We start from the raw sequence: 17,912 nt of genomic DNA on the forward strand, positions 1-17,912 counted from the left end.
AAAATAACCCTGGGCTACGCCATGCCAAGTCCGGGTGTGTGGTATAACCGTGGCTACTGCCACGGTGATGCACAATTTTTTTGTGGGTACAAACACAACAACAACCACATGAAAATCGCCAATTTCAACAGCAAATATCTCCCGACAGAGATAACATTTTTCTTTTCCGCCTTCGGATTATTGTTCCCGAGATTAATACGCGTCTTTTGATACTTCACTCGAAAATCTTGGCCCAACTTTAGGGTGGGTGCCGTAAACTGCACTACTACCATAAAAAATAACCCTAGGCTACGCCATGCCAAGTCCGGGTGTGTGGTATAACCGTGGCTACCGCCACGGTGATGCACAATTTTTTTTGGGGGTACAACACAACAAGAACCACATGAAAATCGCTTACTTCAACTGCAAATATCTCCGGACAGAGATAAAATTTTTCTTTTCCGCCTTCGGATTATTGTCCTCGAGATTAATACGCGTCTTTTGACACGTCTCTCGATATTTTTTGACGCGTATTAGCAGTCGACCCCTCAACTAAACTATTACCGAAGTTTTGAATTGGTAATTCTTTACTTTAGCTCAAAACTGCTAAAACTCGTCCAAAAATATCGGGAGAGGTGTCAAAAGACGCGCTTCGGACCCAGGATCACGGAAATTGGAAATTTTATTTCTTTGCGAAGATATTTTTCATGTGGTTGTTGTAATTTTGATGATTTTGTGGTACCCACAAGAAAAACTGTGTTGCGCGGATATAGTTTTGGTTTCCAAACAGGTGTTTGACCAACCCAGGGTAATTTTTTATAAGCGCAGCCGAAGGCCGCCAATGTAGAAAGGTGTTCTGCGCAAAAATACTATGGATCCCACCCCGGGAAAATATCTTTTCACAGAAATAAAATTTTTAATTTCCGCTTTCAGATTCGTGGTCCTGGGATCAAAACGCGTCTTTTGACACATCTCCCGATATTTTTGGACGAGTTTTAGCAGTTGTGAGCTAAAGTAAAGAATTACCGAATTACCGCCTTTATAAATATCTCTTGACATCTTTTTGTAGCGATAAAGATAATAACCGAAGGTTATTCCGGCATGTTCCGGAACATAGTACTTTAAAGGTTCTTTGAAAACTATTTGATATGACGTAGAATCGTCCGTGAATAACTTGGAATAGCTAGAGCCTTGCCTTCTAAATGTATATGATAAACTCATATTTGAGGCAGAAATCGACATGTGTAGGTGAGGTTGACATTAACGTATAGACTCATCAGTGAATTCAGTTATTGGACTTAACATCGATCCTGGCTCCAAAAGCAGCAATTGTTTTTATTTAAGTATTTTCCTAAGTTTGGAGTCCCATTTTTTAAGTCCAATACTTCGCGATATGAAATAGGTGTTACGGAACTGTCATTTTCATGGCGGACCTAATGAACTCCTACTGCAATTCAAAGAGAGAATGTGTACGAGCCGCTTAATAATAGCAGTATTGTTTATATTGAAGCTGATAATGTGCTAAAATAGCGGCGTGAATCTTTTTTTAATTCAGCGAACACTCTACGTGTCCACCGCTGCTGAAACTTTGAAGAAGTAACACGTTCCAGCAACTTACGCTCTCTAAAATCAAAACGATTTCCTAAATTGTTTTGCTTTCAAAGCAGTGGGACACATACACTTACGCGAAGTTACCAATATGACCTATTAACACAGACACAAGCACGTCCTCAGTGAACTGCACAATCGGACCTCTATGCCGGGAATTGCCCGGTGAATCCAGAACAATAGCCAAAACTTGCGGAGGTCACTCTAGCTGAACTTCGATCTGGACACTGTAACAGGTTAAACTCTTACCTATCCAGAATCAACCCCGATATACAAAATGTATGCACTGCTTGCAATGTATCCCCACATGACACCAACCATCTCTTTAATTGTAATGTGGAACCAACGCCTCTAACACCCCTCTTATTATGGTCCGCCACTGTTGAAACAGCAAGTTTCCTTGAACTCCCGTTAGAGCATATTGATGACAGTTTGAAGCACTGCTACAACAACAACCTATTAATTCCGGAATGGCGAGAATTCGGAGAAATTCAAGATATTTCCCAAACGGTCTTAAAAATTGCTTAGCTTGCCAATTATTTTAGTCTTCGTTAAAGAGAATACGAATCCGTCTTATAAGACAAACTTAATAAAGAAATAAATATCGAGTTACAGTATAATCTTTAGTTTTAATTCTTTCTTTAATTGGTAAAAACGTACAACCATGAAAATGTAACCCATTCCGAAATTATAAGGATCATCGAAAAGTTTACCCATTAGTTCAAATATCAATATAGGTATTCACCTGGGTCGATTTGTATGGACGAAAGTTAACCGATATCGCCCCATCGATTTTTCGATAGGATTTGGGCTCAAGAAAAAAGTTCCACTACACATACCCAAAATAATTTTCAAGCCTGTGAAAAAAAAAAAATGGAGAAAGGGTCAATTTTTCGACCAAACACCCCAAAACCCAAAAAAAAATTTTTTTTCAAAAAACTGTTGTAAAAACGTTGGCGATGTTTTTTGACAAAAAAAAAAAAAATAAATATACATATTTTTTGGGTTTTGGGGAGTGTTTTGGTCGAAAAATTGACCCTTTCGCCATTTTTTTTCACAGGCTCGAAAATTTTTTTTTGGGTATACGCAGTGGAACTTTTTTTCCTGAGCCCAAATCCTATGGAAAAATCGATGGCGCGATATCGGTTAATAAACCGACCCAGTCTATAAACTAGAAAGTATAAAAAAATTCATAAAAAAACAAGAATTTGTTTATGAATAATGATCCTTATAATTATGGAATGTATTACATTGATTAAATAACTTGCATTTATTCCAAAGTGCTGACCATGTTTACCATGTTTAGTACTTTAGTTTCCGATTTATGACTATAAAGACACGACTGAAGGTCTTTGCAGTGAAATATCTTCGATATACGGCGCTTAAGCTAGTGCTGATATGTAAGGGCTGCTTTTGATAATTTATGTTCTCAGAAAGTCGGTTTAGGCTTCGAAGATAAGTCCATTTGTACACACCTGAAAATATAAGAGACAAACCGTTATTAAAAAATCTGTAAACTATGGGCAAACTTGTGGTGTTTTTTATAATCAGCAACGTACTAAAAGTTGTTTTCAATATAACGCAAAAACATTATTCAATGAGATTCCCACTCAAAAATCATCATAATGGAAAATTGTAAAACCATTTTTGAATTTTTAACTCACCTAAAAAAAATTTAGGATATCCATAGATTTAGGCACCAAATGCTGAAATAAGAAACAAAAAAATTATGCAGAATTAAAAATAAAATGAATTATAGTGATAAGATTTAAAATTTTCGTAACACTGTACAACAAAAACTTTTATTGGAATTTAATTTTTCATAAAATAGCATAAGATGGTAGATATAAGTTGTACGCTCTTAAGGCCCGGTTTTCAGTACAAGTTCAACTCAGTTTGTCAGTTAAACTACGCTTAAACTTATTCTGCAGTTTTTCAGTCTACTTTAACTGAAGTTTAAGCTAAGCTTAAGCGGCCGATCTGCCGGGGATAAACTCTAGTTAACGTATCAGTTATTTGCGTTCGTACAAAATGGCGTCGAATATACCCAAAAAGCATTTGGGATTGAGTACCATTAGAGCTCATGTTGATAACTAGGCATACTTCTAAAATCTCAAGAGTTGTTTCGAAACAGTGGCTAAACTCGAGAATCATAGCGTACTCAGCAAACGAGGGAATTTTTTATAAAGCAAAATATGCTATTACTTAAGTTGAAAAAATTTAATTAACAACTTGTGGTTCTCTAACTGGACTCAAATGTAAGATTGCATGGTGTTGGATGTTGGAGGTTCGGTGCCGTAGGCGGAGCTCGCTACCATCACACCACGGCGGCCGCTTATATAACTTATTCTTGATTAATTACACTTCATTACTGCTATCAATCGGGTGTTTATTTCTCACAACAAACAGCTGTTGGTTTTGGTGGTTTTGGAGTGTTTTTTCAACTCCACCTCAACTCGATATATAATGTAAGATATCAACTGGAGAAATGGGTTGAATATTCATTTGAGAACTGTACATTTCTCAAAATCTCTCGAAATTAGGATAATAGCTGTGTTTTTTCACATCTATATACGTTTACGCTTAAACTTTATATGGACTGCTAAGCGACAAACTTTAAATACACTTCTGAAATTGCTACGCATAAAATTAGTACTACTAAACTTCAATACGCATTATACTCAGATGTAACTGAAATATGTGTCTAAGTTTCACCCTCTGTACTAATTCTATGTATTCTATGCGCGTCCACTATTTATCACAACTGATTCAGCTATATGTTATGCACAGAAACACAACAGAGGGTTGTGTCTCCGCTTTTCGGTACACCCTGTGCTGTGGCTAGTTGTTTAACCACTGCCGCTAGATGGGTCTCCTAAGCATTATCTAAGCGAGGATAGGCGTTTTTTTCACGCGCAAATGAAACGTATACGCGTGTAAAAAAAAAAAACACGGCTAATAATTGGAAAATATTAATGAAGTTGGATATCAACTTGAGAACTATCTGGTTTAAGAATAATTAAATAATGATGTAGGATATCACTTCCGGAACTAGATATATACTTCGCCGGAGAATTTTTTTCCATGTTTGTTGGGTAAACAAAATCCAGCTGTTGCCGTATCTACAAATTATCTAGATAATAAAAAAAAAAAACAATGTTGCAGCACAAAACAGCATACCCCAAAGGCGGCCTTAAACTGTGACTGAAAAACTGCTCAGTAGTTTAATTGGAGTTTAAATTTGACTAGAGTTTAAGCAAACTTACTTTAAGCTTAGCTTAACCAACTACTGATACACCGGGACTGAGTACTCACTAGATATTTGTAATGTGAAATTAATGTTTACCCATTTTAGTTTATACGGATTGCTACACAATTTTAAGTGTTTCTCTATAGCATTCTAATTTATACTTTATTGTAATACCTATACACTATATTTTTGTATTTGTATTTATTAGGCAATTCATCCCAGCATAACAATTTGGCAAAAATTATTTTATAGTGCTAGTCGGTAAAAGGCATAAAATAGGAACAATTTAAACTTGAAACTTAAAGCTAATGACTATGGCTAAGAAAAGGTTACAATAAATAATATATTTAATAAATAGTAAATAAATAAATAAAAGAATGATAGAGTACATTTGCTTAGAAGAAATCAGTATTTTAATTGTCTAGGTTATTATAGAAACTTGTTAATTCTTTATTGACGAGCAGAGCATTGGTTATAAGCCTAAGTCTAGAAGGGAGCGAGTTCCAAAGACGTATGGAAGTAATGAAGAACTGGCGATCAGATATTAGCATACCATGTCTGAAGTGGGTAAGGAGAACATATCTAGACGACTGGAGAAAATTTAGCCTCCGATACAGTCAGGTTCCTTCATATAAATTAATTTATGTAGCGTAGTGAGCGTTTTAAGTTTAATAAGGTTATCGAAAGAAATGTTTAGCAACCTGTAAGCATGATGAGAGACGTGGTCAAGTCTTTTCAACCCAAGGTTTTGTTAAAAACTACACCTAGATTTTTTGCCGTGTCAACGTATTCTATAATAGTGTTGTTTAAAATTAAATTTTCCATTCCACTTTTATCTAGTGACCTTCTATGAATGACTATACATTTCGACTTCTTAGCGTTAAGACATTAGCCGTTCATAGAAGCCCACGTACCAATTTGACACAAATCGTAATTTAAGTTATTAATACGTGAACTGGTACGATCACTAGGACAGCACATATACAATTGTACGTCGTCAGCATAAATGTGAATATTACAATACTTGAGAACACCATGCAAATCGTTTATATACAAAACAAATAACAGGGGACCAAGGATTGAGCCTTGTGGGACTCCTCTTAAAACACTGACGAAGTCAGAATTTCTGCTCCCAACACTTACTGCCTGAGTTCGGTCGGCCAAATACGATCTGATTAGGGCTGTTGCACAGTTGGAGAAATTAAATAGGTTGTCCAGCTTCTTGCAGAGAACGGTGTGGTCGACCGAGTCAAACGCTTTTGAATGGTCGAGAAGAGTCAGGAAAGCAGTAAAATTTTTATCAACTTGTTCTCGAATATCCTCTATCACCGATGGGAGCGCCGTTTTACAGCTACGATTTGACCTGAATCCAGGCTGGGAATCTGTGAGAAGGTTATTATCCTGCACATAAGTATTTATGTGGCAGTGTCACGATGTTTGGCGCCAATGGACTCCTAAACTACTGAACCGATTTTGAATTTGTTTTGCACCCCGTGTATAGTTTGATCTAACTTGAAATATAGGATAGGTTATATCTCAGTTTATAGTCGCAATATTATTTTATTGGACATTTTTTTATTTGTTTATACGTAATAATAAAATGTTACGTATACGTACCGGCACTCAAATTTTCAGGGGTGCGGATATACTTCCGTGTAATTGGTTGGTGTTTAATTAAACAACGTGCTTATCAATAAAAAATATTATAGCGAATGATATCAAGTATAGCACACCACCAGGCGAATGATATCAAGTATAGCACACCACCAGGCCCGCCGAGAGGGTGGGGGGGAGGATTTAAGGGGTTGTGTAGCGCAATATATAGCTTCTCCAACCCAATTGGCAACCTCACCTTCGAGCGGCGAATCCAGTTTCACTAACAGACGAGGAGGGAGGGATGGCCTGAAGGTTTAATGTGGCCATATAAATCGTTCCCGAGATGGTCGGGCCAGCACCTTAATGGTGCTGTGTTACCGGAGCGTATCGGATCTGTATCCGACAAAGGACCATCACATCGATAACACTCCCCAAAGCCTTCGGGGAGTAACTAATCGCTACAACAACAACAAAAACAACAACAACACCAACAACAACAACAACAACAACAACAACAACAACAACAACAACAACAACAACAACATAGGGTGGGGGGAGGTGGGGTTTCTGAGGGGGGCCGCGATTTAGAGGTACTATGACATTTTTTTTTAATTCAGGAGTCTTTAGTTGTTCCATGTGCAATTTTTAAGCCGATTTTCAAAAGCAACCAAAATCAGCATTTCGTTTTAATATTATAGTGAAGTGTGAAAAATAAAAATATATATATATAAAAAGAAAGGCTAAACGTGTGTTAGTTGGTCGCCGGTGTTTGAAGAGATGCGTTGTTGTTGTTGTTGTTGTAGCGATAAGGTTGCTTCCCGAAGGTTTTGGGGAGTGTTATCGATGTGATGGTCCTTTGCCGGATACAGATCCGGTAAGACAGCACGATTAAGGTGCTAGCCCGACCATTTCGGGAACGATTTATTTGGCGACATTAAACCTTCAGGCCATCCCTCCCTCCCCACCCCCCAAGTGCCATGAGGAGCTTGGGGTCGCCAGAGCCTCGTCTGTTAGTAAAACGGGATTCGCCGCGGGACTCGATGCGTCGGTCGATTTTGTTCAAACTTTAGTTGCGATCGACGTACAGGGTCTCGACATATAGGCCGAAACGTGGACCCGAGTACCCCTAGAATGTGTTTATAGAAAATGGATAACAAAGAAAGTTGTTGATGAGTGCTTTAGTAGAGGGTAATTTTCATACCCCTGGGTGACTAGGGTCTCGATATAGGCCAAAACGTGGGCCAGTGAATGCGTAGACAGTGTTTATACAATATGGATATCAAATGAAAGCTGTTGATGAGTGCTTTAGTACAAAGTAATATATTATCCAGAGGCGGACTGGGACTGAGACTCGGAGTGGGACTGGAATAAAATACATACCACTCTCTGGGACAGGCAATAAGATATGCAGAAGAATGAGAAGAAATTGAGAAAAGAGAGGACATTGAGAAAGAGATAGAATGAGACGAAGATGGAGATAGATGAAGCGAAAGTAGAGGGTAATTTTCATACCCCTGGGTGACTAGGGTCTGGATATAGGCCAAAACGTGGGCCAGTGAATGCCTATACAGTGTTTATACAATATGGATATCAAAAGGAAGCTGTTTATGAGGAAGCTGGTTATGAGTGTAATATATTATCCAGAGACGGACTGGGACTGGGACTGAGACTCGGAGTGGGACTTGGACTGGAATAAAATACATACCACCCTCTGGGACAGGCAGTAAGGGATGCAGAAGAATGAGAAGAAATTGTGAAAAGAGAGGACATTGTGAAAGAGATAGAATGAGACGAAGATGGAGATAGATGAAACGAAAAAGACGGAGAGGGGAGTGAATAAAAGTAATAGGAAAAAGTGAATGGGAGGGGGGCGAGGGGGGGGGCAGAGTCAGACGGAAAAAGCTCATTAAAATGTATGCAGATAGGCGAAATTTAGGGCAGAACAACGTCTGCCGGGTATTCTAGTATACTATATAATAAACTTAAGTATGCTTGTATGGTACAATAAAAGACCAAGTCTTAAGGCGCTAATATATCTAAATAATTATTAAATTGAAATTGAAGTGAATGGTTATTCTATTTAGTGATTTCGTTTTAACATAAAAAGGTGCCCTTGCACAAGGTTACTTTCTTACTCTATTGCACACAACTCCGTATGCATCGTATGTACTTTTTTCCATGAAACGAACACAAAATAATTACCTTCTTTCATTTGCCATATTCTGGTCTGTAGAAAAAATAAATGAATTTTTCCAAAGCAATTTGTCAAATAAATTGGCATCAAATTATTTGCAGAGCAACATCCACTCTAGCAAATCTTAACCGCGCAGGAAAATGTGCCTCTTTTGCACTTTTGAAATGTATCTTCTTATGCGAGGGTCACAAATTTAGTTTGCAATAAATATGTATTTAATTTTGTTGAAGGAAATCACTTAAATTGAGAAGCTTAGACCCTTGATAGGTACATACGTGATACGGCTTGAGAAAGTAGGTCGAGATAGCGCTTGTTTGAACCGCCAATCGAAGTACGGTGTTTCAGCGCCTAGATATGAACAAATACAATTTGGAATACTTATTAAAATAATACAATAGGTATATGCCAATGAAGGTGTTGTACAGTGCTCAGTAAATACATTTTTTTCATAATGACGCATAATGTAATTCAATGAGATTCCCAAGTATCATCATTCATATACATATATATCATACACCCTGATCTAAACTGCGGGCAACTCAAAAAGTGGCTTAAGAAAATAAGAAAGTCTAACCCTCATATAAGCTTAGTGAATAAATATTTTCTACCATATCGGTGATATTATGGAATAGCTACAGATCAGTTGATATTTAAATCAAAATTCGAGATTTTAAAATTAATCCCCTTTAGATCAAAGTATGCGACAGTAGCATAAAACATTCTTATAAATTATTATTATACTCACCATTTAATTAAAAGTCAATTCATTTGACTGGATGGCAGTTCTCGAATATCTGAAAATAATTAGAAAATCCTAGTTAGTCGAGTTTATTGAAGAATATAATATCACAATTATGTACAAAATCACATTAGTACTTAGAAAATTATTTCATAATATCATATAAGATATTAATTGAGATTCCCACTAATATATATATCATCACTATTAATAATAAATTAATAAAAAGAAAACAAATGCTTACATTTAAAATGAAAGCTCATTTGATAGTCCTTAGTTCCTCATTCCGACTGGCAGGTGTAGCTGAAATAAAAGCTGAAAATAAACAAGAATCTCTGCTACCACTAACAATAAAGTGTCTCCTGCAGATACACTGTGAAAACATACGACAAGTTTTTTCTTTCCAGATAAAATTTTCTTTTATCCACTTTTTTAATGTTTTGTTTTTTAACTGAATCTATCTTTATATATATAAAAGTAACGTATATAACGCACAGCATTTATATGATACCAATCTTGTTTGCAATATCTAATGCATCATAATCGCGCGCCAAGCGTACGTAAGCCTTCTTCTGACCATCCGGCCGTACCAAGATATTAACCTTAGCCACTTTAATGTCATATAGCTTACGCACCGCCGCGCGTACATGATTTTTGTTTGCACGCAAATGTGTCAAGAACACCAAAGTATTATTATCCTCAATTTTCTTCATGGCTGCTTCAGTAGTCAAGGGATATTTGATGATATTGTAAGCGTCCATACTAGATAGATAAAAAACAAATTATATCAAATCGTACACATATTGCATGCAACAAACCGATTTCTGGTAGGCACTGATTTCCTAGGGTATTTAGGACGACGTGGTAGAACTAATGTCTTGGGACGACGGAAGTGTACGTTGGTACGTATCTTGCGCGTACGTGTACCAAAAGCGCCTTTGACAATCTAAAAAATTTTTTAATAAAAAAAACGTATTAATCCTTACTAAAGAACGTTTCATGAAATTTTTTACCTTAGTTTGCACTTTCTTTGCCTTTAACAAAGCTACAGCCTTCGCTTTAGCTGTACCTTTTTGCACTTTGACACCTGGTTTGGTTGCAGCTGGTTTTTTACCTTTAGCGGCAGCACGAGCTTTCGCTGACAATTTAGATAACAAAGATTGTGGTTTCTTGCCGGCAGCAGCAGCCTTCTTCTTGGCGGCGGCATCCTTAGCTTTTGGCTTCGCTTTGGTTGCAGGTTTTTTGGCCGGTGCTGGTTTCTTTGCGACAGGCTTCTTAACACCACCAGCTGGCGCAGCAGCAGCAGCAGGTTTCTTGGCTGGAGCTGGTTTTTTAGCTGCAGCAGCAGGTTTAGCCGAAGCAGCAGCGCTTGTTGAAGTTGCCGATGGTTTCTTCTCCGGCTTCTTATCGCCCGATTTGGCTGTAAACATATTAATAACAATAATTTGTGGCTGATGGTAAATAAAAAAAAGTTCTATCATACAAAAGAATGAGGTTATGTCTCACTAGCAAAGATGATTGATAAACAATTTTCATTTTCATGCGTTATAGTATTTTTTTTCAAGATTTACAAAAATTATGTTTTAACCCACAAACTCAGCTATTGGCTATAGTATCCAGCAGCTATTTTTGTAACTACGTCACTGCAACAAATGCACTTTCAGTAGACGTCTTTGCAGCACAGACCGCGTGGCCAACACACATTCACTGCCTTCTTGTTTTACACATTTGTACCAAAAATTGGTTTGTATTCAATTCTTATTGCTTTGAGACACATTTTGAGCAGCATTTTATTATGTTAACTGGCTTAATTTGCAATAAATTCCTTACCGGATTTCTCGGCTGGCTTTTTGGGTGGCATTTCTATGAAAAAAAGGAATGGAAAGGAAAATGGTACGTGGTTGTCAAAAAAGCGGAAGTTCAGTTTTCGAAATTCGTCTTCGAAAGTGGCAAATGTCAAATTTTAGGAAGTATTCGGAAAAACCAAATTTTTTTAAGAACAAAACACTGGGGTATGTGGGAAAAATTTGTAATAAAATTTAAAAATTGATGATATATGCATTTTTAAATATTATCGTAATGATAATACTTATATGACACTACGTTATTTTGTCAAGCTAGAAATAGTTACGAAAATTTATTGGATCTTCAAAATACAAAACAAATTCCGGTATTTCTTTACGACAGCATGACACTGCTAATACGCGTCCAATAATATCGAGATAGGTATCAAACGACGCGTCTTGACATCAGTATTAATAATCCGAAGGCGGAAAAAAAATTCTTACTCGTTCAACATATATTGACGAAAAAAGACATGTGGGTACCTCCAAAACCGGGGGTGGTATGCATAGTATTTTTGCGCAGAACACCTTTCTGCGTTGGTGGCCTTCGGCCACGCTTATAAAAAATTACCCTGGGTGGGTCCAACACCGGTTTGGAGACGAAAACTATATCCGCACAAAACACTTATGTTCACAATTTTTTTGTGAGTACGACAACAACCATATAAAAATCGCCAACTTCAACTGCAAATATCTCCGGACAGAGATAAAATTTTTCTTTTTCGCCTTCAGATTATTGTTCTCGAGATTAATACGCATCTTTTGACACGTCTCTCGATATTTTTAACGCATATTAGCAGTGTCTAAAAATAAATTATTCCTTTTAATTTGATTTTTCATCGCTTCTTTCATAATAAAAAAACAATGCAATAACACCAATAAATGATTTCTTATTTTCTATTTGTGCACAATATTTAATTTTTTTCAGAAAAAATAAAGTAAAACCCGCCAAATGTCAAAAAAACTTAATGTAATACAAATTGGCTTGTTTGTTTTTAATGAGCTACGTTGTATGTTTCTTAAATTTCGTAAATTTTTTGGAATACAGTATACACACTTGCACCAGTACTGAAACCGTATTAGGAGGGAAGGCAACAAAAAATTGAAGAAAAAATACAAAATAGTAAAGTAAGCGCTTATGTAAAGTCAACCTTTAGTTTCCGAGTAATTCACAAGGGGACATCTGTGAGAACTTTGAATTCATACGGGGTTAGTCCGAACCCCAGTCTCTTGCAAAATAAGCCCCTTAATCATAGTCGCTGACTAAAATACTCTTTACTTAAAATCTTGCCTAAATTAAAAATGGGATTTAAAAATTTGATCTGTCATAGACATATTAAACACAGTTTTCAGCTAAAATAAGCATGGACCGGGTATCCACATGAAAAAAGGCATTGATTGGCGCTATGAAGAAATTTTTTAGAAGTTTTAAAAGTTCACCCTGTTCCTTACAACCGTGGTTACTTGACTCCACCTATAAAAAATGGTATTTTTTTACTTGGCAAAAACTGTTCAAATACCACAAAAGTTGTCAAAGGAGTACCTGAAAACGCGTGTTGATTGTAATCCCGTGGGGTATAATTATCATTCAATTCTATTTAAAAGTTATTAGCAAACATTTTGTAAAAAAAAAAATGTGTTTTATCAACCGTCAATTTAAAATTGAGTGCACAATCTATTAATTGAATATGTACATACTTATTTAAAGAAAATTTACTTAATTCCATTCTTAAAAAATTATTTAAATCTCGCAACATAAAAAAATAGGTAGTTAACGCGGATTTAGGCTTCTTAAAGCAAAGGAAGCAACAAGGTGATTCACTCACACACTCGTATTCATGTTGAATAGTTTATATAGTTTGTAAAAATGTTGTAAAGATAAGTTGTTTGCATTAAGACAAATGTGACAGCCAAAATAATGCAAACCTTAAATGTTAGGTGGCCCTAACAGTAAAAACCGTTTAATTTAATAGATACGAAACCGAATAGGGATATGTCTAACCTCGATACTAATAAGTATGCAGGACATTCAATGATAATCAGGTTAAATCAAATTTAGGTTTGTCTTCGCAAAGTTAGCATAAATAAAGGGAGTTTAGTATAGCTTTCTATAGGAAAGAAGTGACCTAGAATGTTGAGCCATTATACATGGACCTGCCAAGTGTAAGTCCCTTTTACATTAGAAAATCATTGAACTCAAGTCGATCATGACATAGACTAAGAGGGTGATAGAGGAAAGTAGTACAACAGCGCCCGTTCCGTACCAAGCAATTCTTAAAATTTTTGTTGCTAATTCTAAAGGAAATGCCAGCAGAATTGAATTCAAGAATTATGTAATGTAATTCAATGATTAGAATTCGGAAATAAGAAATTGTTCCTTTATTAAGAGATATTCACAAAAAACTGAATAATTACCCCCAAATGGTTGTGAAACAGGTGAAAATTGTATCAGCGCAAAACGCCTTTTTAGTTAATTCTCTTCTGTGTACAACAATATCACCAAAATTACATCAACCACATGAAAGTCTCAATTTTTTTTGCAAAAATATCTTGACAGACTAAAAGTATTACTTTGCCCCCTTCGGATTGTTGCTTCCGAAATTAAAACGCGTTATTTGACACCTCTCCCGAAATTTTTTGTCATGTATTAAAAATCGACGCCTGTGGTAAATAATTCCTTCCATTGAATATTTATTTCTAAATTTAATGCCAACATCAGTATAGGATGCTACTTTTTCCTCCAAAGATACTAAAATATCAAAACTCTCAAATATCTACGAATGCGGAATAGTCTTAATTAAGGATTTCGCATATGTGGAGCCAAGTATCCATCATACATTTTAAAATTGTGTATTTTTTGTCACAAACATATTAATGCACATTCTAGGTATAATAAATTAGTTCCTGACGTATATTTGCTTGTCGGGGAAACCTCTTTTCACTTCCATTTACGTTCATCGCGTTTAAATAGCAAATTGTTTAATTGCTCGCAACTTTTTACAGCAGACCACCAACTTAAAACCTATTTTAAAAAATTAAAATCGCGCTCATGTTTTTTTAAATTTAAAATACTTTTTTAGAGATAAAATAGTGTTTAAGTGGACTATAACAGACTTGAAATGATATTTAATTTAGAATCATATTTAAACCAATAAAACTCTATTTCATTTCGACTATGACTACGGGCAATAGCTGCGACCGATCACAAATTGTCATCAATATCCTCTAACGGGAGTCCAACGAAACTTGCTGTTTCAACAGGGGTGGACCATAATGAAAGGGGGGTTAGAGGCGTTGGTTCCACATTACAATTATAGAGATGGTTGGTGTCACGTGGGGACACATTGCAATCGGGGCATACATTTTGTATGTCGGGGTTGATTCTGGATAGGTAAGAGTTTAACATGTTACAGTATCCAGAACGAAGTTGAGCAAGAGTGACACGCGTTTCCCTGGGGAGTATGCGTTCCTCTTCCGCAAGTTTTGGGTACTGTTTTTTGAGTACAGGATTCACCGGGCAATTCCTGGCATAGAGGTCCGACGCCTGTTTGTGGAGTTCACTGAGGATCTGCTGGTGTTTTTTGGCTTTATACGGCTGTGTTCTCAGGTGCCGTATTTCCTCATAATGCTTACGGAGATGACTCCTTAAGCCCCTGGGCGGTGTTGGCTCATCAATCAGATGTGTGTTGGGATGCCCAGGTTTCTGGGTATTCAACAGGAACTGTTTGGTTAGCATTTCATTTCTCTCCCTAATGGGAAGTATTCTCGCCTCATTATGTAGATGATGTTCTGGGGACATAAGAAGATGACCCGTGGCGGTACTGAGGGCAGTATTTTGGCAGGCCTGTAGCTTCTTCCAGTGAGTAGTCTTTAGGCTTGGCGACCATATCGGGGACGCGTAGCATGCAATCGGCTGGCTAATTGCTTTGTAGGTGGTAATGAGCGTTTCTTTATCTTTTCCCCAAGTACTGCCAGCAAGAGATTTGAGCATTTTATTACGGTTCTGGATTTTCGGTACAATTTCCGCTGCATGCTCACCGAAGTGTGGATCCTGATTAAACGTCACACCCAAGATTTTGGGGTGTAAGACAGCCGGTAGCGTAGTGCCATTGACGTGGATGTTCAAAATGGTCAACTTGGGGGAAGGGCAGACCCTTCCAGGTCTTGCAGTAACATGCCATGGTTGACCGTATCAAAAGCTTTTGATAGGTCTAGCCCTACGAGTACTGCTCTATGGTGGGGGTTTTGATTTAAACCGCAATTTATCTGGGTGCTGATGGCATTTAATGCGGTGGTGGTGCTATGGAGTTTTCTGAAGCCATGCTGATGGCAGGCTAGCTGCAAATTTGCTTTGAAGTAGGGGAGAAAAATGGCTTCAAGCGTCTTGGCTACTGGCGATAGGAGAGATATCGGGCGATATGGCTCTCCTATGTTAGCTGGTTTCGCAGGCTTTAGTAGCGGGACCACCTTGGTCATTTTCCATTTTTCGGGTATGACAAAGGTGGAAAGAGACAGGTTGAAGACATGTGCTAAATATTTGAAACCCTCTTTCCCTCGGCTTTTAAACATCGGCATGGCTATGCCGTCTAGGCCCACTGCTTTAGATGGTTTAGCATGACCGATGGCATCCTCAACCTCTTTGGCGGTGATGGTAATTGGTTACGCGCTGAATTTATGTTTACGTGCGTGTCTGTTGGCCCTCCGTCTATCTTTGTCGACCGTAGAATGCATTATATATTGTCGAAATAAAGCGCTCGCGCATTTTTTCGCATCCGACAGCACTTTATCGCCAAAGGCGATGGAAACTTTGCCATTGTGCCTAGACGGATTCGATAGGAACTTTACGGTGGACCAAAGTTTACCTACACCGGCAGAGAGGTTACAACCACTTAGGTGCTCCTCCCATTTCGCCCGATTGTGTTCATCCACAAGCAATCTGATGCGTTGGTTTACATCCCTTATTTGGGGGTCGCCGGGATCGAGCAGTCTTATAAGATCACGTTCTCTCGCTAAACTTGTGGCCTCCGCCGGGAAGTGGGGCCGAATTTCGGGAATTCTACCGGCGGGAATGAAACGAGCCGAGGCGGATTCAATGACCTTGCGGAAAGCACGCTCCCCTTGCCGGGCATCAGTTGGGATAGGGAGGGCAGCAAAGCGGTTGTCTGTAAAGGATTTTTATTCGTCCCACTTTCCTTTTTTAAAGTTAATGAAAGTGCGTTTTTCTGCGACGATGAAGTCGGCGGAACGCTCGAGCGAAATAAGTATAGGCAGGTGGTCGGATGCCAATGTTACCATCGGCTGCCAGTTGACGCAGTTTACGAGTTCTGCGCTCACGATTGAAATATCCGGCGAACTGTGACAGCTTCCTACCATACGTGTGGGGGCGTTTCCGTTTATTGTGCAGAACGTCGTTTCTTCTATTTGATCCGCCAACATCTCACCCCTACTGTCCACCCGCAAGTTTGAATGTCATAGATCGTGATGGGCATTTAAATCGCCTAAGATAATGCGATTGTTCCCAGTGAGTAGGGCGCTGATATTAGGGCGGTATCCACTGGGGCAACAGGTGGCAGGAGGTATGTAGATGTTGATAATTTCTAGGTTTGCATCGCCCGATCAGATCAAGGATGACGTTCTAAGACACTGTCTCTGCGGTCGATGTCGGGATCAAATATATGATATTGCACAGAGTGGTGTATGATAAACGCGAGGCCGCCTCCATTTCCGCTCTCGCGATCTTTTCTGTGGACATTATACCCAGAACAGATCTGCAATGCAGATCTTGCTGTGAGTTTAGTCTCTTGAATCGCAGCAATGTGGATGTTGTGCCGCTTCATGAAATCGACTATCTCCGTGATCTTCCCAGCTAATCCATTACAGTTCAACTGCAGAATTCTGAAGTGCATAGGGGGAGACGTCGTCACTCTGGGAGTAAGTGACGGGTCACTACGCCTGGGTTGTGGAAGGCCAGGACGCGACTGCTGTTGTGGCCCTGGGACTGGATGTCCTTGGGTAAGCATTGGGGTACCGGTGTATTTGAGTATGCGGCCTGGCAACATGGCGCAATGAAACCCCTCGGGGGGTTGCCGTCGCGGAGACCAGAATGGCAGGAGCTGCATTGGGCGGATGTCGCAAACGTATATATTCTGTGCTGGCAAACGGTGCAAAGGGAGGTAGCGACTAAGAGTCTGTTTCCCTGACCTACACAATTGCTGCCGGAAAAGAGGAGGGGGGAGAAGACGGGGGTAGGGGCTGATGCGCGGCATTGCTCCCGAATATACTACGGAGATTGTAGGTATGAGTGGGAGCAGCCGTGTGAGTCGGTGGCGCCGTGGGGCGCGAGCAACAGCGGCTACTTGTTGTGGCTTGCTGAGCAGCGGGGCTGCTGGAAGGTAGCGGGGGGCACTAAGATTTATAGAAGTTACGTGGACGTCTGGTTTTGGGATCTAGCCCAGAAAAACCTGTCCGATGCAACCATCCCTTACACGAGACACATTGACCAGAGTATGACCGTCCTAAAAAGATTCTTTTCCGGCAGATGCAGCAAAACCATTTCTCAAGGCCGGGGTCAGGAGATGGACCCGGATTGGGTTCGATACCTTCCCGGAGCAAGAGAATATGGAGCAATCCCGCTGCAAGGAACTGCTGGGAAGATGACAATTTGTGGGAGGGACACAACAAATTAAATGGGGTTACACTGAA

General features: G+C 38.8%; 1 protein-coding gene and 1 non-coding gene across 3 annotated transcripts; both read right to left on the reverse strand.

The window, feature by feature from the left end:
- Window positions 1-2,196: 2,196 nt before the first annotated feature.
- On the reverse strand, window positions 2,197-11,297 carry RpL23A (ribosomal protein L23A). Of its 2 annotated transcripts, XM_067786584.1 has the most exons (8): window positions 11,197-11,297; window positions 10,380-10,786; window positions 10,185-10,312; window positions 9,611-10,128; window positions 9,373-9,421; window positions 8,636-8,975; window positions 3,252-3,293; window positions 2,197-3,062 (listed from the first exon to the last, which is right to left on the reverse strand). In XM_067786584.1, exons 1-4 carry the CDS (start codon window positions 11,225-11,227, stop codon window positions 9,867-9,869), a joined length of 828 nt encoding a protein of 275 aa, XP_067642685.1. In that variant the 5' UTR covers window positions 11,228-11,297; the 3' UTR covers window positions 2,197-3,062; window positions 3,252-3,293; window positions 8,636-8,975; window positions 9,373-9,421; window positions 9,611-9,866. The 2 variants fall into 2 exon arrangements, with proteins under 2 accessions (XP_067642685.1, XP_067642684.1); XM_067786583.1 differs by lacking the exon at window positions 8,636-8,975.
- Window positions 3,125-3,222, reverse strand: LOC137234104 (small nucleolar RNA Me28S-Am2634). The gene has a single exon (XR_010947695.1). It is a non-coding gene; the product is annotated as a small nucleolar RNA Me28S-Am2634 (small nucleolar RNA).
- Window positions 11,298-17,912: the final 6,615 nt, after the last annotated feature.

Source organism: Eurosta solidaginis, chromosome 5 (assembly GCF_040869045.1).
Source record: "Eurosta solidaginis isolate ZX-2024a chromosome 5, ASM4086904v1, whole genome shotgun sequence".
Classification (NCBI taxonomy): Eukaryota; Metazoa; Arthropoda; class Insecta; order Diptera; family Tephritidae; genus Eurosta; species Eurosta solidaginis.

What these genes read in the sequence shown, in the direction of transcription:
- RpL23A (XM_067786583.1), bottom strand. Translation starts at nt 11,227, where the DNA reads ATGCCACCCAAAAAGCCAGCCGAGAAATCCG. An exon ending in CAAAGAAAGTGCAAACTAAG is followed by an intron (nt 10,313 to 10,379) that starts GTAAAAAATTTC and finishes AAAATTTTTTAG; the next exon opens with ATTGTCAAAGGCGCTTTTGG. An exon ending in TCAGTGCCTACCAGAAATCG is followed by an intron (nt 10,129 to 10,184) that starts GTTTGTTGCATG and finishes TTATCTATCTAG; the next exon opens with TATGGACGCTTACAATATCA.